At 39.3% G+C, this 23,296-nt stretch overlaps 1 protein-coding gene across 1 annotated transcript in view; it reads left to right on the top strand.

The window, feature by feature from the left end:
* si:ch211-186j3.6 (neural-cadherin) overlaps positions 1-23,296 on the top strand; it is a 384,238-nt gene that overhangs the window by 277,506 nt on the left and 83,436 nt on the right. The window contains 1 exon segment of the mRNA XM_042487073.1: positions 20,521-20,648. Coding sequence (XP_042343007.1) covers positions 20,521-20,648 — 128 coding nt within the window.

Raw genomic sequence — 23,296 nt, forward strand, 5'->3', positions numbered from 1 at the left:
ACAATAACATATAATGTACGTATAAAGACTAACAGTTATATTTACTTAAATTTCCAAGGCAATTGGTTTCTTAGATTTTTTTAAGTAAGCTCAACTTGTCAGATTTTACAGTGCTCAGCAATTCATAATCTAGCCCTGTGAGTATGCTCATAATATCACCAAGTCTGAATAATGTTAATTTTGCCAGCAATCTTTTTTTATGTAGTCTTAGTCCTGTGCGACATGTCCCCATGAGTCTATAGCCCCTTTTACTCTTGTACTCACTTTTACACAGGAATATTGCGCTGTTATTCTGCTTCACCGATCTGTATAAAAGATATGATGGAGGAACTGGGGGACAGATTTTTTTCCCCTTTAAGCTAGCAGGGGAGGTAGTAACAGCACTGCAATGGTTTATGTGTGAAAAGGACAGCAGGCAGGACAGGTGTGACGCTTTGACAACATGTTATGTGTGCAACCAACTGCAGGAAATTGGAAAAGAAAAAAAGATGGCCAAAAATGTCCACTAATTAGAAAAACGTTGAGATTTGGGAGCACTTTACCCTCCGAGCAGAGGATGAAATCAGTCATATAACAGAGATGGTAAATGACTGTTACTGCAACATTAATGCCATTGTTAAAACATGTTTTAGCCAGTTTTAAAAAAGCCTACCTTAAAAAATACGATATCAGTCTAAGCAGATGCTATATTTAGAGTATTTTTACTACTCTATCTCGCCGTCACACAGCCCTTTCTTTTGGCGCTACATTTTTCAACAATCTAATTTCCGTAATCCTGTGCACAAGCCTAGCTGAGCGGACCATGGTATCAAGCCGGCGGTCGGCTGTTTGAGTCAAACTATCAGCCGTTTATGAAAGACACAACAAATATAAGAGTATTATGACAGCAGCAATGAAATGGAGCCCATAGTGGAGACAAAGGAATACTTAATGAACCAGATTACAGAGAGGAAAGGAGACTGAATGGGCAGAAAATGAGACAGAGGAGAAACTTATGTAAAAGCGGTGGAAGCTGAAGCTAACTGTGGACTGTAAACACAGAAAGTTGCTGCTTGCCTTACTTGGTAACAACACAACCTCAGGATCTTTTAGTCAGAATCAGAATCAGAAGATATCGGCACTTTGCACTTTACTTGGTGCTTGGTGAGTGGTTTCATGTATCTGTGGGTATTAAATGTAATTTTGGTTGCTCTCCAGTGTCTCTGTTGGTTTTATATAATCCTGAGATAAATGTTCACTGTAAAAACAGAGTTATCTCAGTCTTGCAGGTGAAGTGTTGATGTCTATATTTAGTGTAACTGGCCACAGCAGTTTTTCTTTCTTCCTTGAAAAGCCTTGAAAGACACATTCATGTGAAATCTTTAGAAACCTAGAAATCCCATAGAGTAATACAGTGCATGGATCAACTAGGCCTCTGGGTAGGAATACAGAAGTTATACACGGAGAACATGTAGTGCCAAAAGGTAGGGCTATGTCACACTGTATAAAACACTCTTAATAAAGCATGCACTTAGACTGATATTGTTTCTTTCAGGTAGGTCTTTTTTTAAAGTGAGTAAAATCCATTTCGATATCAACCTCTCTGTGCAACACGGTAATACTTACATTTGGGCATGTGCATCGCCTGTTTCTGCAAACCAGGAGCATGCCGACCACCAGCTACTGTATGTAGTACAATAACTATACATAAGTATCTCAAAAAAATCCCAAACTATCCCTTTAAATATCATGCCTGTTGTGGTTCTTGTGTTTCCACAATGCCGGCATGCTGTTAAAAATTACACACTGAAGCAGACTGATGCTGCAATTTTTTGGGTCCATGTAAAAATGCAAAGATGGCATAGTGAAGTGACGTTGTAGTGGCCTTATAATGCAAACATTTTAATAAAATTAACACTAGCAAAGATGCGTAAATGAGTCCTGCTGTGATCAAACCCTTACACACACAGAGACAGAGGGAGACAGAGGGAGACAGAGGGAGAGAGACAGAGAGAGAGAAACACTGGGAGACAATTATAAAGGGACATGCTGACTGACAGTATATTGTATATGTTGTCATCATTCGGGAAGACAGAAACAGGAATGGACAGAACAAATGATCAGACTGCAGAAATACACCCTATATCACCTCCAAACTCCCTCTTCCACTTAGCCTGTAGACTAAGGATTGTTTGTAGACAAAAACGGAAATCCATCTCAGGTTTAATTCCCTGTGTGTATTAACTTGCCACGACCTGAGGATTAGGCAGTGACAGTCGCTCTTACACAATCTGCACACATACACTCTGTGATTTTGATCTTATTAAAGCTGACACCCCATGCATTTTGATGTGCACTGCTTTGATTCCCATTTATACAATTCTGTTTTTACACAAATGCTAATTTAGGAAAGGAGGAAAAGATGTGCAGCAGACAGACACTTGCACACACTCCTGCTACTCACTATGATATATAGATCTGTACGTGTGTGTGAACTGAGCCTCGGCAGGTTTACATCTGCAGCTCTTGAGGGAAAATGTCAGTCGTTTCCTTTGTTGCTGTGGCAATATTGTTGAAGTTGAAAGACAATAAAGCTTGTTGAATTGAGGGCAGCAGGCGGGAATTATAGACAGACTGAAACCGAGAACAAAATGTCTTGTACATCTTGGTATATTTACTGTTTTAATCTGAGAGACTAACGCCTACTTGTCTCTCTCGCTACTTCTTCCCTTGCATTGGTCCTCTCTCTTGAGAGAGATGCTGTTGTTCCATCACTGCCAAAGTAATATGTGTGGGAGGTGAGGTCCATCCAGAGAGCCGGACATGTTGTGTATTTGTGTCTGTGTGTGTTATAAGCAGGTTTGCAGTGTAAATCCTGCGTTATATCTTCAGCTTTGGTTGGTGTCAGAGGCTCTGTGTGCTTCTGAAAGCCAGCTAGCATGTGTTATTGGATCCTAAAGAGTTAATGGGTTCAGCGAGTTAATGCTCTTTTGTCACTGTGCTTGTGCAATTAGAGTCAGGCTGTACATATTTAGAGCTCTAATTAACTTGTTTCAAGGTTCACCCACTGCATGTACGAAATCCATCAGCAAGACAAGACTGTGCTGGAGCTTAAAATAACTGCATGAATGCATTCATGCACATGTATGTAAGTCTATTATTGTACCGAACAGTGTTATGATCATGCGTTAAGGCTTAATCCAGTATTTGCACATGGAAGCTGTTGATACATAATCATCTGCACCCGTAATGTTTGTGTCTATACACAATAATGACTGTTGATATTATTAATGTCTTTAAAGGAGCATGCTGGTTTTTTTTTTTTTTTTTTTTTTTTTTTTTTTTTTTTTTACAATGTGGTTTTTGTTATTATATTTTTGGAGCCAGTCTGCATGGCTGGGTTGACCTGCCAATTCAATGACATTGCCAAATAGAAATACGTCTTGTGTCAACTTCAGATCACAGTTGCAAGGCTCAGGGTAGTTGTAGCCTCCAGAGCTGAAGCTGATATTCACTTTGGGGCTGAGACTCTACATTTTACCCAGCAAGACAAGGGAACTGTACTTGGGTCTTGAGGGGCTGCAGTGTTTATTCACAGTCAAAGTGAAATCTACATTGTACATTTATACCGCCTCCACTGCTTTGATAATCAACACCTGTCAGCTCTGAGCTCATCCTCCCTCACTTTCTCACTCTGCTACAACATATGCTTCAAACTGTGCCAACAACCTTAAAATATAGGATTGAAACTTCATGTTTAACACATACAAAAAAACTGACAAAAAAAAAAAAGGTAACGAAAATGATGGTCTGTTAGAGCTCCTTCTTTAGGTCCTTAAATGAGGACTCAGGAGCTAATTTCTCTTTCAAGGAGACGAGACCCCATAGCTACTCCTTTATATTTTGAACCATGGTTCAGAGCATATACATCAAGCGTCCTATGGCAGCTTTACTATACTACTAAAGTAGTTTGTGGTAGTTTGATCAAACAGCTTTTATTAATTAGATTATTTACAAAGCAATGCAACTTAAGAGTAAAGATGGGTCCATAACATTAGCTTATAATACAGAATGTGCCTTAGTTTATTTTATCATTTAGTGGTGTAACAAATGTGAAATTAATCAAATTAACAAAACCAAACAGAAAGTGAGACTTTTGAGGCCATTTGACCTCTGAAGCAGATCACATGAGCAAAAGCACAAGTGGTCAGACCGATTGTAAGAAAGCCTTTTAGACATATTATCTAATCCATGTTATTTGGAGGCAGATCCCTAAATCAGCAAACCCAAAATATTGGTATGGTAGATCAGAGTTGTACTTGATATATGCTTATAGCGAATTAAATTTTACAGGAGTAATTTTAACTTTCTCCTTTGCTTTCTCTTTGAAATAAGTTTGGAGTTTTGTTAACCTTTTCCAGACAGTAGACAGTAGAATATACAGTGTGAAGAAACCAGAATTATCTTTTAGGACCATCATGAAACAAACATTTCCCAAACAGCAACCACCTCCTTAACAACTAATGATAATTATTTAACTAATTTAACTTTAACTTTATTATTATCATTTTATTTAATGGTTCTTTTAGACAAGGTAAGGCAGGTTTCAGAGTGTTATAATTCATCCGTATGCACACAACAAAGGTTTTCTGTGCTGAGACACCAAATGCACAAAGCCATCTGATATACAAATATTATTAAAAATCTGCACCATCCACAGTCCAGGATGAACCTCTGTCATATCAGATATGAACAACAATGAATGACCAATATCTGATTTTTAATAAAAGGAATAATATTGGCACCATATATTGCAAAAGCCCACCTATACTACAAACTTTGTACTTCAGTATTCATAGGAAGTATTCTAGAAACTATTCATAGATATATTGTCAAAGCATATTAAATATGAGACAGTCAGACATGTGGAAAGCATTGTGTATACTGCACACTGTATGTTCAATTGAGACACATGAAAAGAACAAAAAAAAAAAAGAAAATGGTATAAAAGCTAACAATAATTCTTTCAGTGAGCCTCACTTTCCTTCTACAGGGGAGCTGATTAGATTACATCCAGTCACAAAGCATATAAAGGCCAAAAGCTATTAAAGCTAAAACAAAACAAAAATAACCAATAAATCCTGCATGCTTGTTAGTGGTGGCCTTAAAATAATATGACAATATGTCAACAATATTTTCAACAATATGCTTGATGACATGACATGACTACTACTACTACTACTACTACTACTAATAATATTAAAACCAGAAATATAATAATAATAATAATATTAAAACCAGAAATATTTTATTATTCATTTCAAGAACATACAGTTGCAATAAAATAAGTATTAAAGTCTTACCTCTCAGTTTCACAGTTTGATTTCAAACATGCAGTAAAACCTAAACAAAAATAATCTCTCATTTCTGTAGTCTGTAAACAACAACATTCACTTGTAGCAATTTCACTCTCAGCCATGCTTGTTTTTGGTATGTTTAATGGTACACCTAACATCATTATGTCAGCAAGTTGGAATATTGCCATTATCAGGATATTATTTTTTTTCCTATCACATTAAATAATATACCAAAATAATGGTGAATGATATGATATGGCACACCACTATTTCCTGTTAGATTTTAAGAAGGGCAGTGAGCCTCCTTCATCAGTGTAACAGTGAGCAAACAGCATAAAGAACAAAGAAGACGAGCATAAGGGAAAAAGCACAACATTGATGGACTGACTGTTTATTTTGACGTTAAGCTGACGCAGCTTAACAACAAACACAAAACAAAACAACAAAAACAACAACTTTTTGAATAATATGATTAGTGTGGGCACAAAGGAACAGGACGTTCTTTTCAACCTCAACCTAAGCGCACGGCATCAAGCATCCGGCCCTCAAGTTGAAGCTCAAAGAGCCAGAGTGGATTGATGCATAATTACAAGAGGAATCAGTCAAAATGGGGTGATCTCTCTAAAATCAAAACAGGTGGTGAACTGAATGCTGAGGGTCTCATCCCGACATGAATGTGTTAAAAGTACAAGAGCTGTGCTAGAAAGTAGAAAGTGAGGGGAGGCTGCACTGCACCTGTGGCATGATTTCAAGTTGATATGTTAGTCTAAAAAGGGTTATTACAGAATAATTTCAGAGGAAACGAGAGGTGAAATATGGATTTGAGGGAACGGAGGCTGAGGAGACTGTTGTACAACCTGAACTGCTTTTTGATTCATGAATGTCAAGTGGTACATGAAAAACTACTAATATACCTCCAGAATTTTCATTTTGACACCATCACTATTGTGTGTGTGTGTGTGTGTGTGTGTGTGTGTGTGTGTGTGCGCGCGCGCACACGTGTGTGTGTGTGTGAGAGAGAGACATTGTTCACCTTGTTATTAAGCCTTGTTATGGGATGCTGCCCATTGAGCCTGATCATATTTCCCACTGCTTCACACACACATTTCCACACAGAGACCTTCAGCTTCTTAGATGCTGGTTTGCTTTTCCAAAGCCGCCCACTCAGTCACCCTTTATCCTGCTGCAGGGCAGCTGTACCAAGCCAGCCCTGCTGTGTAGACCAGAGAAGGTGTAAAGCACTCAAAACACACACACACACACACACACACACACACACGCACACACGCACACACGCGCACACACACACACAAACACACCCTGGGAACATAACTGTGTTCTACATCCAATCTGCGGCCGCTTAGGGAGAGAAGATTACATGGTAATAACAGAGCTAGTGTAGTTTGGGTGTTTTTGCACATATAAGACATGATAATGCCCATACCTAAACTGACCTCTGGTGTTCTCGTTAGGATCAGAACAACGGATGTTCCCTTCAACCCATTTACTTCAGCAGCATGTAAATATTGTTTATTAATTTATGGAGCCTGAAATTTACATGAAGGCATTTTGTTGAACAATTCAGAGTCATTTTGTTCCAAGCTAAGCTCTTGTTGCACATTTCTATGCATGGAGCAAATTCCCAGCACAAAAGCAGCAGCAGTTCAAAGAACAATATTTAGTTCCATCGAACAATACTTTACAGATATATTATTCATGAGTGTAGAGCAACCTTTGATCATGAAGTGCAACCTATCACACAAACAAGCACAAATGTAGCAGCCTCACTAAGCTGTATCTGCGCAAACACGTCTGTTAATTAGAGGTGGTGAATTTACAGCTCATAGCAAAGTAATACAGTTTTGATATGTAGTATTGGCAGAAAATGTTGTTTTAAATTTAAGAACCGTTGTTAGCGTAGTTACCTTTTCTACTTTTCTAAGTTGTGCACAGCCCTAGATATTGGATCGCTGATCATTGAATTGATGCATCGATCCAGATCAGTGGATCCTTAGTCCCACACTGGTTTGCAGGAACTTTCTTGGCTTTTGGTAAATCCGATATTGTAGCTGCTACACATGGAGTCTGCTGTAAAAGCAGCATAACAGAATCCAATATGCAACCAACCCTTACAGCAAAGTGTATTTTCATGCTAATTTACATGGCCATTATCATTAGTTTAGCTGGAAACCATTATCAACTACCAGTGCTTTAGAACAGCTAACAGGCATTTACAGCTATTAACATCACAAGCACACAGGCACAGTTGTTTGTATAAAGCTGCCTCTCCTCCACAAGGCTTACACAAGGGATATTAAACACATGAGCGGGTGTCACTCTGTAACCAGGCGAGGTAATTCTTTTTATTATGTGTCCATAAAAGCTGCAGTGCTGGAAGGACAAAAAGAGACCCCTGCTATTAACATGTGGCTGGTGTCCAGCTTGTGTCAAGATAGGATTTAGTTGAGTGGAATTTACTATGCATCACTTCCACTGGGTATATTTATGGCCCTTAAGTTCCCCGGTGAACACGTGCTCTTGCTTCTATTTTGTCATTACATCTTTGACAAGTATGACACTGTCCTAGCTGCCCCACCAGCCTATCTGACGGGTATTTACTTTGACGTTATCACTGCCACCTGTCACTATCTTGGGGGATGTTTCTCAGTGCTGATCTGATCTGTTATATACTTACACGGGGTATTTATACCTCTATCACCGCAAGGTCATGTCAGATTTGCGATGGATATGATTTGTTGACTACATAGAAATGTGTGTTTAATCAATGTTTCATGGTCATTACAAATAGCACATATATTTTTCCCCATCCTGTGACATTGTGGATGCATGTAGAAAGTATGGTTGTCTTTATGAATTAAAAAAAAACAAAAAACACAGCTCTGCCAAAGAAAAGTAATGTCTGCTTCTTTTCAGTTATGGATTATTTTTATTTGATATAGGCTAAACGCTATCAGTTCATTTGGATTCCGCAGCAACAAGCCAGTTTTCACAATTTTTAGATGGATAAATCTATAATCTATTTATTTTGTTGGTTGCTTTCAACGCTGCCTGTCAGTTAGCTGTGTGCGAATTCTGCATGTTTAAACCCACAGACATTTTGGGAAATTCGCATAATTGCTTAGATATTGACTGGACATTGGGGCAAATGGCTAACCTGACAAGAAAGACTGGACTCTTCTTATGTAGGTTCATTGATTTCCTGTAGTTTTGTTTTCCCTTAATATGGGCTGGTTGCACCAACAGAAAGTCAAAATCTCAACTGTTTCTTTATATTAGCAGCCTGATACACAGCATAAGAGCCACAAAAGTTGAACAGCAACCCCCATTAGCGTTCCTTCTAAAGTCTCCTCTTTTTCTGGCTAACATACAAACACACTCATCTTGTCCTTCATGTCAGCTTGTCGAGTGCTCAGCGGTGAAAAGTGCACCACAAATGTCTGTTATGGAGCAAGATAGCAAGCTAATTAGCTGGTCAAAAGCAGCACATTAAGCAACAGTAACATATATATTTACCAACATGTTAAAGGTGGAATATGTTGTGGCTATGTGCTGTGTGTGCTGTGTTTGGTGTTCATGTAATGCAGTAAAACTGGATGGCATGTACTTTTGAATGTATGTGTGTTGTGCATTGACAAGCAAGCTTATCGGCAAATGTCATTTTGGTCCGTTTAGATGCTCGTGTGGTCCTTATTTTTCAATACCACTGCTAACAGCACTCTGTCTGTGCAAGAGTTGCAGGCCAGCTTTGTTTCCTTTTTCTTTCTTTTCATGTGGAGCTCCACATGCCAGCTGCCGTCAGTCAAACACATACACGTCTTTCCTGTACAGCTCTATAAAATCTTTGTGTCCATGAAAGTCGCTTTTCTTTTTCTCTGATTTTAAAAAATAACGTTGCAGCAAATGATAAATAATTAGCTATGCATTAGCAAGACAGCGGGAGTATTTTCATGTATCCTAGCAACACAGGCTCTGCTCAACAACAGCCATAGTTGCAGGGAATTATCAAGGCTGGGCGTAGCTGAGATTAGGACTGAAAACTTGAAGTTTGAAAATGTAGAGTCCGTTTAAAAGACTGGTCTTAACAAAGATCAACTTAGTTATGACCAGGCTTAATTAAGACCAGCTGGTGCAGCTGGCTCCAGGAGACACCAGTAAATCAATTTTGGATGTTTTTCAGTTGTCCGTTTGTCTGTGCCATTCTAGTCAATGCAATCTCTCAAGAAAGTTGTGAGGGAATTTCTTTCTATTAGGGCAAAGTCAAAGTCCATTTGTCCTCAGAGATGAACTGATTAAATTTTGGTGGTTTAAGGTCAAGGTCACTGTGACATTGCATCTGTCTCATTCTCATAAATGTAATATCTCAACAATGCCTAGAGGGAATGTCCTTAAATTTGACCATAACTCAAGAGTTCATTTAATAGATCTTTTCTGCTGCCATTGGGAAGATGTGTGTGAAGTATCCATGTTTTTACAGACATGTCTGTGAAGTATAACTGCAGCTTGACTGATTGACTGGAGGCATGCAATCACTAGGTGATAATTTTAGTTTGGAATAAAGTTAACACATATTAAGAAAGGTGCATTACATAATTTGCCCAAGCTTTGTACTTTTCACTGTCAGATAAAGACAGTTTTATCAATACCCCTGGTATGACGTACTATGTAACTGGCTCACTTAGCATCATGATCAGCAGTGACACACTTTGACCTCAGTATTAGTAAGAGTGATTGTCACGGTAATGATTTGTGTCCAGCGAGATCAACAATAAATGACAAACATGGCTGGAAGCATTCGACCTGCTCTGAGGTGCTTGATGAAACACACAGGACTCTCTTACTCTCACACACACACACATACATGCATGCAAAGACTACCAGCCAGAGGCCAGTGCTTGTCCAATCAATAGACAAATTAACAAGACAAATTAAATTTGTGTAATTACAACACCCTTGAAGAATGGAGAAAGTTTGCCGGTACGACGCCAGATAAGAATTGGCGAGTGTATGTGTGTGTGCGCGCGTGTGTGTGTGTGTGTGTGTGTGTGTGTGTGTGTGCGTGTGCGTGTGTGTGTGTGTATGTTTACTTGCTTTTCAAGTCTTTCCTGTGAACGAAACAGGAATGTGTTCTTAACACTGTAGTTAGATAAAAATGGAAGAAAAGCGATCTAGAAAGTAACAGCACACAGAAACACAGAGATTCACTCTGGCATAACGTTCAGTTTCCACAGAGTTGTTTTGGAGTAGAACCCCCAGCTTAGCACTGCAACTGCTTTCAAATAGCAACTGCTGCTGGTTGCAGAGATCCAATATGCATCGGCTGTGGGGCTGGCTAGCTAGCTGACAGATCGTTTATACAAGAAGCTCACTGCTCTGCACTTGCTGCATCGCCTGCTGATTCGTACACAGGCTGACTTTTGTGGGCATTAGTGTATATATGACTGCTTGTGTGTGTGTGTGGGTGATTGGTGGGTGTATGTGTATTGCAGTGTGATTTGTAATGCTGTTTATGCAGTCCATATGCTCTCGGTTTGACTCCTGTGTATCCTCAGGCGGTCAGAAGAGGACATTTTTCATATTTAAGAGCCCCAAACTCTGTTGGAGTTGAAACTCTCCTTGCAAACAAAGCATACTCTCTCTCTCTCTCTCTCTCTCCCTCTCTCCCCCTTGTCGTTCTTAGAGTAGGAGGTAATGAATTACGTATGAGTAGCAGAAAAGAAGCCTGGTCGTTTGGATGTGCCCTTTAAGAGCAAAGTCTTGTCCTAACCCTGGTACACCCAGAGCATTTAAAAGGCGTGCTGGCTTCTATGAAGATGTTCCCTTTTGGCCTGCCAGCCTGCTGCACACCCAGCTCAACTTTTCAGCTTTTCTTTTTCTTTCTTATTTATCCATTTCTGTTTGTATGTGTCTGTGTAGCTCATTTACTCACTTTACTTCTATTTAACTTAACCAAAGCAACAAGACAGAAGTTCAGCAGTTCTCATGCTAGCCATAGGGATGCTGACAGGCAGGATTTTATGCTGCTATAAGGCTGTAGGATTTTCTTTTTTTTCACCACCACCACCACCACCATGTTTCTACTGTAGCCCAGAATGGATGAACCCAACACTGGCTCTAGATCAGGACATTTGCAATTTGGGGTTAGGCACAACAGTTAGGAGTCCCTCCACAACGAGAGCAATGTATAAAAAAAAAAAGTAATGATTTTTTATGTAAAACTGCTTTATTCAGTGTTTTTATGGGTTTAAATCACCAGGTCGGTATTTTTGGAAAGGAAGAGATCATGTGGCTCAACGTTAGACCTCTCACCACTAGATGCCACTAAATCTTGATTAATTTTACTACTGGATCTTAAAGTGAGCCTGGCTGTGTTCCAGTGGAAGGCTGATTTTGGGGCTAACCCCTTCCATTTCAGTGATCAGGGGGCAAGCAAGACACAGGAACTTGGCTTGGATAAAGAGGATTTAGAGCATTCATTCACAACAAATAGCTTAAACTGTACAAACAAAGCACTGTTATGTGTAACTTTATATTCCTTACCTCATACGCATTTTTTTTTTTTTTGTTCTTACAACAGTGCACTTGTTTCGCACAGTCTGGAACCAAAATCTTTTATAATTCGATCTGATAGGCACCAGTCATACAAGTTTTTGTACCCAACCTTAAACTCAGGCCTTGTGTAAACACATATTTGATACCAGTTCTCTCTTCTCCCCTAAGTTCTCTATCAGACTTGATTGGTTTGAATAAATACAGACCTTGCACACATCGCTGAATTTGAGGTAAAGGACATTGATCAAAGCCGATGCTGCGCTTGCTGTTTTGGTGTGTCAACAGACAGCTGAGAGGAACGATGTCTTTCAGCTTCATTACATGCTTTTACTCCTTATCTAAGCATTTTACGTTTGCGGATCTGACTTTTCTCTTTTCCCCCCTGCTCGACTATTCCTGCAGAGCTCCTCTGAAGTGGTTTTCTTTTTTAACTCTAGTTAACGAATGTTTGTTGTTGATAAGATGCAATGTCTTGTCTTATTTTTCTGAGCTGCTCTCCTCTTAAGATTTTTCATACATAAAGTTAGATCAAACATAACTCCATCCATGCAATGTTTGCAAACAAGTGTCTGAGCAAAAGAGTAGAAAATATACCCTGGACAACATAACACAGTTAACCTTTGGTCATGTTAGCTGAATGCCAATGAAACTAGGGCTCCCATACCTTAACATTAAAATGCATTTGATGTAAAGCACATGCAGCAAGTGAAAGCTGACAGCTGTGATTTAACACATCAAATGATCTCACAATAACTGGAGCACAGAAAAAAACCCAAAATATTTCATCGGGATCGATCATGTCTGACTGATACTCGATCAACTTAATAAGTTCACTATCAGGCCTGATACCAATCCAACAGATCAGATGGCGCATCCCCAGTAATGGCAGCACTTAAACTTTATCCCAAACTCCAATCTGAAACAAATGTTTAAAAATCAGTTGCATAAAGCATCTTGAGATTTTGTGATAAAGGGTTCTTTTAAGATATTATTTTCCCTTTGTCAAGTAAATTGTTTGACAGTTGCAAGACTGTCTTAAACAATTTAACAACTTAAACTCCTACTGATTATTTAGATAAGAAAAAAACAAAAAACAAAGCTGTTTACTACAGTACAGTTTAAATCCGTAATAAAAATTTAACAGTTGCCAACATCACCCCAGGATTTTTTTTTTTTTTGTGATGTTTAATAGAAGCATTCAAAATGACTTTTAATGTCCAAAAACACCACTTGATGAATAGGCAAAACAAAAGGGAGACATTTTTCTAAAAGTAGATTTGAGAATGGTAATTCTCTCTGTTCGCAAACTGATCTTCATGTCTAGCAGGGGCTTGAATATGCGCATGAATACCTACTGTGTATGACTCTTCACAGTTTGGGGATTCCAGCAATTGGGAAAAAGTATTTTGAGTGCTTATCATGCTCCACTTTGATGGGAAACCTCACAACGCTATTCAGATGACGTTTGAGAGCATTTGAGACTCTATGCATAACCCTACATAGCTTTAAAAACATCACCAATATCAGACTGTACGGCAAAGTTGCAAATTGAAATCAGTAGGCTAACTGCGGGACAGCAGGGGGGTGCTGCTGTGCTGTGTCAGGTGCCCCAAATCCTGTGCGAAGTTGTCGGCCACAAATAAACTGACTCCAGGTAAATCTTTACTCTGGCAGCAACTGCTCATCTGTTAGTGTCCCCTCTGGGTTGATCTGAAACAAATGTGTTTTCCTCTGTCTTTTTCAACAAAAGGGTTACTGACCAAGTGTCAATATTTAACAATTTAGTAATCTGAGCAAATTAGCTTGATTCCTTTCAAAAACATGGGAAGAATGCAATGAGCAACAAAAGAAGAAATGACCCCAAAATTTGCAAGAAATTGATAAAAAAAATACGTGAACATTTCTTGAAAATTAATACAAAAAAATAAACAAAGAAACGTAATTTTAAATATATTATTATTATAATTTGAAATTTTGTTTTCCCCTTGTTTTTCAATTTGCAATTTGTAAAACATTGCTTACCATGGTGCTAAATGCCTTTTCCCCGTGTTTTTGAAAGAAATCACACCAATTTGCTTAGGATTCAAAAGGTTTAAATACTTGTGAAAGGCATCTGAGAGCAGCACAAGAAAAGTGATTCTGCTCCAGGTTTTAAAGGGTTAAACAATAGTGCATTCAAAATCCTACTTTAGTAAATGTGAATATTGTCAGTATGTTGTAGTTAAAGTATCAAAAATAAACGAACTTGTGTTGCAATAAAATGCCCACTGTGACTGCTGTTATATTAAAGAATTGGAAGTGAAAACAGGAAGGGTTAAAGTTGTTTAAAATAACAGTGCTGTTTAGTGAAATTTATTTGATTAGAACTGACAGGCATGATCTCCCTGGCTTGCAGTGCCACAACTCATAGTTTTTGGAGGGTACAAAAACAGCACTTGGTAAAAAAAAAAATCTTGTTTCATAACAGATTTTAGTTGGCATCATTGATGAATAATTCTGCTTCATAATAGTGTTTGTACAAACAACTTTAATTGCTGCAAGCCTGTTTCACTCATTAACAAAAATAATTTAAAAAATGAATAAATCAAAGAAAACGCTTGATTCTGACTCTTTTGATGAGGACTTCAGCTTATCCCCAACTTCTTTCTTTGCATCCTCCATCTGCTTCCTATTTGTCCTCTGTTTGATCCATCATGTTCCTCTCTGCTCATCACCTCCTGTTGCTTCCTTTTGTCTTCTCCGCATTGTTCATTTTTCATTTATTTACCTCATAGTCCATCATCCCACCTGTCATCTGCCATTTCATAACTTGGCCTTTATCCCAGCTTTATGCTCAATCACACTTGCTCCTAATCTCTCCTCTCTAAGTCCTCACTATTGTTTCTCCTCCTCTACTCTTACTTTCCCCATGTCCCTTTCTCCTCGATTTTCTCATCTTTTTTTTTTTCCTTTGCTGACTTACTTTTGACTCTCACAGCTCCATGTTGCCCCCATCACTGATTTTTCTCTCGCTCCTCACTGCTTCACTTCTCCCCTCCTCTCCTTTGAGACCTGTGAAGTCAGTCTTCATCTCACGGGAAAATGTCACGTCAGTCTTGACAAGAAGGCTCCTTAGCCGTGCCAGACGGTTGGTTGGTCAATCTACCTTTTAACTGGTTTTGGGTGTGTGAATGTGTGTGTGTGCACTTTTTTGCACAAAGCTATATCTAGTATACACAGGGCCGTTACACACATTTCATGTGTACAAGTATGCTCATCTGTGAAAAGGTAAAGACTTACGCAGGTGTGCTTTGAGGCTCTAAGTGAACTGCCAGCTCTGAAATATCTTGCTGCACCAGTGCTGGCGCAAAGAGAGGTTCTGGGGTGATACCATTAGCACACATTGGAGTTCAAGAAAGAGGGAAATTTCCCTGAGGGATGGAAATGGGTAGCATGAAGAATGGAGATTGAAAGACAGAGATGTGCCAGATAAAAAAGAAAAGAAATGAGGGGTCCCAGACAGGACAGGAAATGAGAGCAAGGAGTGAATGAGGTCACTGAAATGTGCGAAGTGTGAGGTAGAGCCTAAAGACGATAAAGTACAAGTTAAACAAAGAAGGGAGGCTTTGGATTGAACTGATATATTGAATTTGCTCTATTCGTTTTGGTCACTTGTCTGGCCTCAGCCAATGTATTAAAATTAATTGGATCATTCCTGAAGTGCAGCAGCAACTCATCTTGCAGCCTGAGTGGGCTAAATCAACTTGCAGGTAATTGACGGAAAGTTGAGAGGAAAAGAGAGGCTAACAACAAACTTGCAGTCACTGTGGCTTGAAAAAATTACATAGCCAGGGCTTTGGCTTTTCTTTTTTACTTGTATATGAGGCAGCATAATGAAGTATGGGGCACTCATCACAATGGCACATCCCAGCCTTGACAAGGCAATTAGAGTAGAGCCGCATCTCATGTACTCAACAACACCTAATTTCTTCTTGCTCAAGGTGAAGATTTACGACATGACATCATTTGAGAAGGTGGTGATACTGTTACTGCAGACAGACATTAAGAATCTATGCATCCCATACGTGATAGAAAACGGGTCTCACAAAGGCACAGTGAAAAGCAAAATGTCAGTCGAAAGTGTTATTTGAAAGCAGCCCAATGTAAAAATGTCAGTTACGGTGAAAAAGTTAATGAAAGAGTGAAGCCAGGCAGGAGGTAAAAGAGAGAGACTAGAGATGAAAGAGTTCTGATAGACAGACTGACATTGCAAGAGATGCAGCAAGAGGGATGACGAAAGCTCAGCTGAAGTCAGACACACAGCAGAGTGAACAGCAGTAAGAAGGGAATATGATTCTTGTCAGCTTCTTTTGACTTCCAACTTCTACTGACTCAAGCATGAAGACAAATGTCATAGTGCAGAAGTTAGCGGAACTCACACTCGAGTTTTGTTTCGGTGTTATTATAATTCTATCATATACTGTAACTGCTCCAGCTTTCAAGACTAGGAGTTAACCAGCAAAGCACCAAACGGGAGCGCTCAAAATGAAACATTAGTTCAAATAGTTTAGTGGAAACTGAATCCCTAATTTACACACTGGGTGCTGAGGGTAGCTTCAGGGTGTCAGCAGGGAAAATTAGGAAGAATGAGTTATTGGACATGAACGGTGACGGCCTATTATTATTTTTAATTGAATACAGCCAACAGAGACAAACCACACTCTTGACATAAACCATAATTTCAAAACAACATAATTACAATATGTTTTTTTGAAGTCACTGCAGTCAACAATTGAACTTTTTCTATACTCTCTGAATTGAATAGAAAAACATCACTCTGTTGTCTCAAGCTTTGCCATAAGAAATACACATATTTGCCACAGGAAATACAGAGTGTGGATAAATGAAAAGAGGGAGCAGTGCTCAATGAAATGGTCAACTGCATGAGTCATGATAGGAAAGACTTCAGCACCATAGACTGTATAAAATAACTGAGGTAGCTAGCATTAGATTGTATACCAATTCGAAGCTTTTAGTTTATCATTTTGGCCATCCCCATGTTTTTTTGTTTTATTTCATCTTATTTATTCATTTATTTTATGGAGCCATTAGTGACCATATTTGAGCATGAGTGTGAAGATAACCCTAATGCTAGCTGCTAGCTTAGTCAGCACAGTGTATTTACAGCTATTAACTTTGGTAAGACTGTTTTTTACTAGCAATAAACGGGCTTAAAACCATAGAACCAAAATGTACTTTGAAAAATATGAATACACGACTGCTTAGAGGGTCTTTTAAGGTAACCAAAATGTTAGTCAACTTTCAGGAACTTAAAAAAAACAAACTCTAAAATGGTGACAGCTATGGCTCAGGCTACTCTGTGAATCTAGGATTACGCCATATTTACACTACCTACACTGACAGTGGTTTTCAAACTCGTCAGCTGATGGAACGCACATGTCACTCAAAGCAGCCACGCCATTGGTTATGCAAAACTTTAAGCCTTAATCAAATTCAATTGAGTTGTACAGAAATGTACCCCCATACAGATGTAAGGAATGATCAAATTGAATATTGAGACAAAAACTGTTTTTTTGTACCAGGCTGTTACCATGTTTTTTTCTGCTGTAAAGATGGACATTTTAACATGGGGGTTTATGGAATACTGACTGGCTGCTGGAGCGAGCCTCTAGTGGCCAATAGGAGGAACTGCACTTTTTGGCAATTCAGCATTGGCTTCATTTTTAAGCTCTGAAAGTTGCCTTTGGCCTGATGAAGCAAACAGGACCACATCATCTGCAGCGAAAAGCAGCGACTGATTCCTGAGGTCACCACACCAGACCCCCTCAACACCCTGGCTGCGCCTAGAAAATCTGTCCATAAGAGTTACAAACAGAATCAGTGACAAAGGGCAGCCCTGGCGGAGTCCAACCCTCACCGGTAACGAGTCCGACTTACTGCCGGCAATGCGGACCAAGCTCTAGCACCAGTCATACAGGTAACGGAAGGCTCGTATCAAGGGGGTCTGATACCCCCATATTCTCGGAGAATCCCCCACAGGACTCCCCGAGGGACATGGTCGAATGCCTTCTCCAAGTCCATAAAGCACATGTGGCGGGCAAACTCCCATGCACCCCTAAGGATCCTGCCAAGGGTCCAGAGCTGGTCCACAGTTCCACGACCAGGACGAAAACCGCATTGCTCCTCCTGATTCCGAGGTTCGACTATCCGGCGGACACTCCTCTTCATTACCCCTGAATAGACCTTCCCAGGGAGGCTGAGGAGTGTGATCCCCCTATAGTTGGAACACACTCTCCGATCCCCCTTCGTAAAAAGAGGGACCACCACCCCGGTCTGCCAGTCCAGAGGCACTGCACCCGATGTCCATGCAATTTTGCACTCCTCTTGGCCTGCTGATATCTTTCTGCTGCCTCTGGAGTCCCAAAGGCCAAGAAGGCCCAATAGGACTCCTTCTTCAGCTTGACGGCACCCCTCACCGCCGGAGTCCACCAATGTTCAGGTGTTGCCGCTCGGCCACCACAACAATGGAGGCACAGAACATGGCCCACTCGGACTCAATGTCCCCAGCCTCCCCCAGGACATGGTCGAAGCTCTCCTGGAGGTGGGAGTTGAAGCTCCTTCTGACGGGAGACTCTGCCAGACGTTCCCAGCGGACCCTTACAATGGGTCTGCGACGTCTGACCTCCATCCTCCCCCACCATCGGAGCCAACTAACCACCAGGTGGTGATCAGTTGACAGCTCTACCCATCTCTTCACCCGAGTGTCAAAGGCATGCGGCCGCAAGTCCGACGACATGACTACAAAGTCCGTCATCGAACTGCGGCCTAGGGTGTCCTGATGCCAAGTGCACATACGGACACCCTTATGCTTGACCTACCCTTATAGTGTTTGTTATGAACAGTCTGTGGCGAGCACAGAAGTCCATTAACAAAACACCACTCAGTTTCGGGGGTGGTCATTCCTTCCGATCACGCCCCTCCAGATATCACTGTTGTTGCTTACGTGAATGTTGAAGTCCCCCAGCAGAACGAGGGAATCCCCAGAAGGAGCACTCTCCAGCACCCCCTCTAAGGACTCCAAAAAGGGTGGATACTCTGCACTGCCGTTTGGACCATAGGCACAAACAACAGTCAGGATCTGTCCCCCCACCCGAAGTCGGAGGGAGGCTACCCTCTCGTTCACCTTGGTAAACTCCAACATACAGGAAGAAAAAAAAATATTATAATCAGTTTTATGTTTTTGACTTAGTAAAAAAGGTCCCTTGAGAATATTTGGCCATTCTGTGGAAACAACTAGAGGACTTAAAGTAGACTTATTTATGTCAAGAAACTGACATTCAGAAAGCAATGAGTCTGTTCTGATTTTCTTTGAAGACAAGCATAAAGCGAGAGGTCACTGCAGCCACCACACTGTACTGTACTGTAAGCAGACACACAGCGATCCAAAGTGTTCAGTGTTATGTGTCCACATGAACTCTTGAAGTTCAGCATGCATGGTGATGGATTGCCAGTGCTGATTGGTAGACATGCTTTCCCATAATTCCTTACACAGTACCGAGCCCACAAGCAGTCTTAACCACTTCATTAACTTTTAATTTCCCATTTGAGTAAGTCAGAAAATAGAATGTAATAACTTGTGTCTGATGTTTGTTGACTGCCATGAGATGTGAAGAAAAGATGACTTGACCACAAGCTCTGTGCAATAATCCTCATTAAAGTTAATATTCAGAGATAATATCTGCGAAGTTATCTAAAACACTGTCAGCACCCTTTAACAGGCATTGTAACCGCACGGCTGACGTTTATTTTTGTGATCAAATTGCTGTATTAAAAACTTGGCAAAACCTAATTTCATTTTACATGGATAGATTTTAGTATTATAATTCTATTCAATTTTATTATTACTTTTGTTTTTTCTACCATACATTTTAAAAAGATTAAAAAGATTAACAAGATTCATTATTATTTATATTTATTTTTATTTGTTTATGTTTTAAATTGATTTTGTTTGTTTATTTATTTAATTTATTAAGTTATTAGTTATTTTCAGATTTTTATCATGTAAAATTGACTATTTGTTTTTTACCACATTTTTATTTTAAAGATTTATTTGACTAGATTTATTTGAATTTGTACCTTTTCATTTTTGTTTATTCATTTTTATTTATTTTTTTGTATGTGGTTACTTTAATTTTCAGATTTCTATTATATCACAAAGACCTTTGCACTTTTTACATGCATTATACAAGGTATATGTTTTGGAGGTTTTCTCCTTAAAAAATGATGCATGATGTTATGATGTGTTAACATATTCTATGGTCTATTGTGTTGTATACTTTTTTGCAAAGGTATTTCTTAGTGTGATTGTTAAAGGTTAAAGGGTTAAAAGTTTTTTACACTAAATTAGTCTTTGGCATGTTTTAGTTACTTAAGATGGTTTTAGCGCTGTTTCAGAGTCTTGAATACTGACACCAAATATTTGTTGTCAACATCTTTAAATGAAAACTTTTGATTGCAGCTCTCAAAACTTAATATTTCTTAAGTCTAATGATTTCAAAATAACCTCACCTCTCACCAATCCTCCCTGTCTATCTCTTCATCTCGCTCCATCCAGAGCTAATAGATGGGACCCCCACCTTAAAGATCAACCATGGCTCTGGCACAGTGGTGCTACAGTTGCCAGGCAACGTGAATGTGGCAGACAGACGATGGCATCGGCTAGATGTCCGCAGCAACAGCAAGGTAGGACGCTTCACCTAATTTACACATACCACCATTTATTAAGCTATTTAGCAGATGAGTATAAAGTGTCTTCACACTGAGCTATACTGGCAGGTGGAAACATGTTGTTTTTCTTTTTCTTTCTTTCAATTTCACACTCTTAATGCCGTCACCAATATCAAACATTTTCCTGCATTAAACTATTTTAAACAGATGTAATATGGCTTGCAATTTAAATGGATCATTCAGATGAATGACCTTATTTGCCCTAATTTAGCTAAGACCTGCCACTTACTTATACAAGGAAAGAAATTAAAATGTGTATTTCTGAGCTGTCACTGGGGAGAGTTCAGGTGCATTTCAGCTGCTGTTATTAAGTCCTTCTTTATGTCCTCTGAGATTGCACAAAGGCACTTTCAAACAAATAATCTCTTTTAAAGTAGAGGACACTAGTGCTGAACGTGTCTGTGGATGAGGCATAAAAAGAAAGGTGTGAAACCACTAACACAGTGTTGTGGTTGTAGTGCTGAACTGCACTGGTGATGGTTTACTGAACATCCACCCACACCTTTGGCCTCAGATTGACATCAACTTATGCAGTTTGCAGGTACTTATGAAATAATCTTGCCTTGGCAGCTACATTTTTACTGGGAAACGGTTGGCTGCACACAACTTGCATGCTTCTTGAATACATGCTTGTCTACATGCTAAAAGATGCATAGTGAAAATTTGTATCCAGTCAGGGCGTGTCTGTTGACTGCAGTCTCGGAAAAGACATTTCAACTTGGGTCAACTTGAGATGCTGATTTTGTCTCCTGCTTTTGGAAAAAACTGACAGTGGATGTAACAGTGTCTTTGGTATCATACAAGATGTAAGAATATAGTGTGACTGCTGCTTTGTATGTTACTCTCAACTGAGAAAAAAACAAAGAGGCAGTGTAACTTTTGATCAATGTTAGATGCCACAATTCCTCTTAATCTGAGTCAAAACTTGCTTTTACAAGAAATGCATTGCTTGGTTATGATTCCAGTTTTCACCTTATTGTAAGATATCCCAAAAAGAGTGATGCACAGATAAAGAGGTAGTATTACACCCCAACATTTCATAATACTTTGTGCAGACCTAGCCAAAGATTTGGATTTTTGCTTTAGTTAATCAGACGCACGAAACTGATTGCTGCTTTAGTTTAGTTTTACATCCTGCAGATGGCATGTTGGAAATTATACTTCCTATCATTGGGCAATCTTTATGTTCAGCATTTTGCCACTTTTACACATTCAAACTTTGTATGTCATTTATATAACTAGGTTTGGCCATTTTCTTTGCATAATTCTAAGAGCACCACAGTAAACACATTGATACAGGTAGTTGGTAGAGGTTAACTGATTTCTTGGTTTGGCTGATAGATTGGGACCATCGGACATTTTATATATGATCATTACAACAACAATTTGTGAACCTTGAACACACAATGTTTTTCTCTTGTCTTGGTAGGAGTGCTCTCTTACATGAGAGATGAGCAAGTGAAAACATTAGTGAATCCCAAAAAGCAATGGGTACTTACAAAATACAGACAAAATATAATATATTACAATATAATATCAAAAATAAGAAAAAAATTGTTTGAAAATATCACACAATGGGCCTCATGCGAGAAACAACACACAGTCTAAATGTTCTCATTAGATACAATCTATGAATTATTCCTGACATTGTTATGAACATAAACACATTTCTCTCCATATTAACTTTGCAGCTGAGGCTTAAATATCATTTCATGATACAGACACCAAATATCACCCATTTAGCTCCATCCAGACCTCTCTGATATGGTTATTAGGGACCGATATGGGTAAGGTGTTACTTAGTGATATAGTATTGCAGAAGTAACTGAACTGTAAAGTACAAAGGAAGACAATGGCAGTGAGAGCGAGACAAATTATTGCAATGGCCCTCCTTTGACATTATCTTCTGTCTGGTGAATTAAATTAGAGTGAAATTAAGCTAATCTTCATTTGACTGGGGAGCACGCAAAGCTCTTCACCTCCAAGGACTCACACATTACCATTGTCTTATAGCTCTTGCACCTCTTAAATATCAAGAAGACAGTCGCTGATGCTATTTTTAGAGTCTTTGATGTAACCCAGTCTGAAAGCTTCAAGCTTTACAGTCTCACTCCCAGCTTACGACACCTTGGAGCAGCTGGACTGCCTAAACCCTGTTCTGGAAAACTCATCTCCACATTGATAAGGGCCACTTCAGTAAAAGCATAGGACTGAGTCAGAATTTTGTCAGCACTCCGCCAAACTAAAAGCCTTTTCATATCAGCCCCATCAAAACCCTTTTTCGGACCTTAAACTCAATAATCACACTCACGACATACTTAAATGTGCTTCATTTAGCTGGTTACTCAAAGACTCCTAATGTTCCCCAACCCCTCCTCCAAAAAGACACTGTGTACACCACCTAAAGTGCAGTCTAATCATTTTAATAATGCCATCAGGAACCTAGCCTCGCCACTAGTCTGCCACTAAAATGTGTGTACAATCTGTGTTATTTACCAAACGGCTCCATTCAATACCATGCGATCATTGTGACAGAAATGCAGCAGTTTTGTTGATCTTTTTTTTATTCATTCACTTTCTTTTTCATGAAAGGACATAACTTC

Source organism: Plectropomus leopardus, chromosome 1, assembly GCF_008729295.1.
Source record: "Plectropomus leopardus isolate mb chromosome 1, YSFRI_Pleo_2.0, whole genome shotgun sequence".
Lineage (NCBI taxonomy): Eukaryota > Metazoa > Chordata > Actinopteri > Perciformes > Serranidae > Plectropomus > Plectropomus leopardus.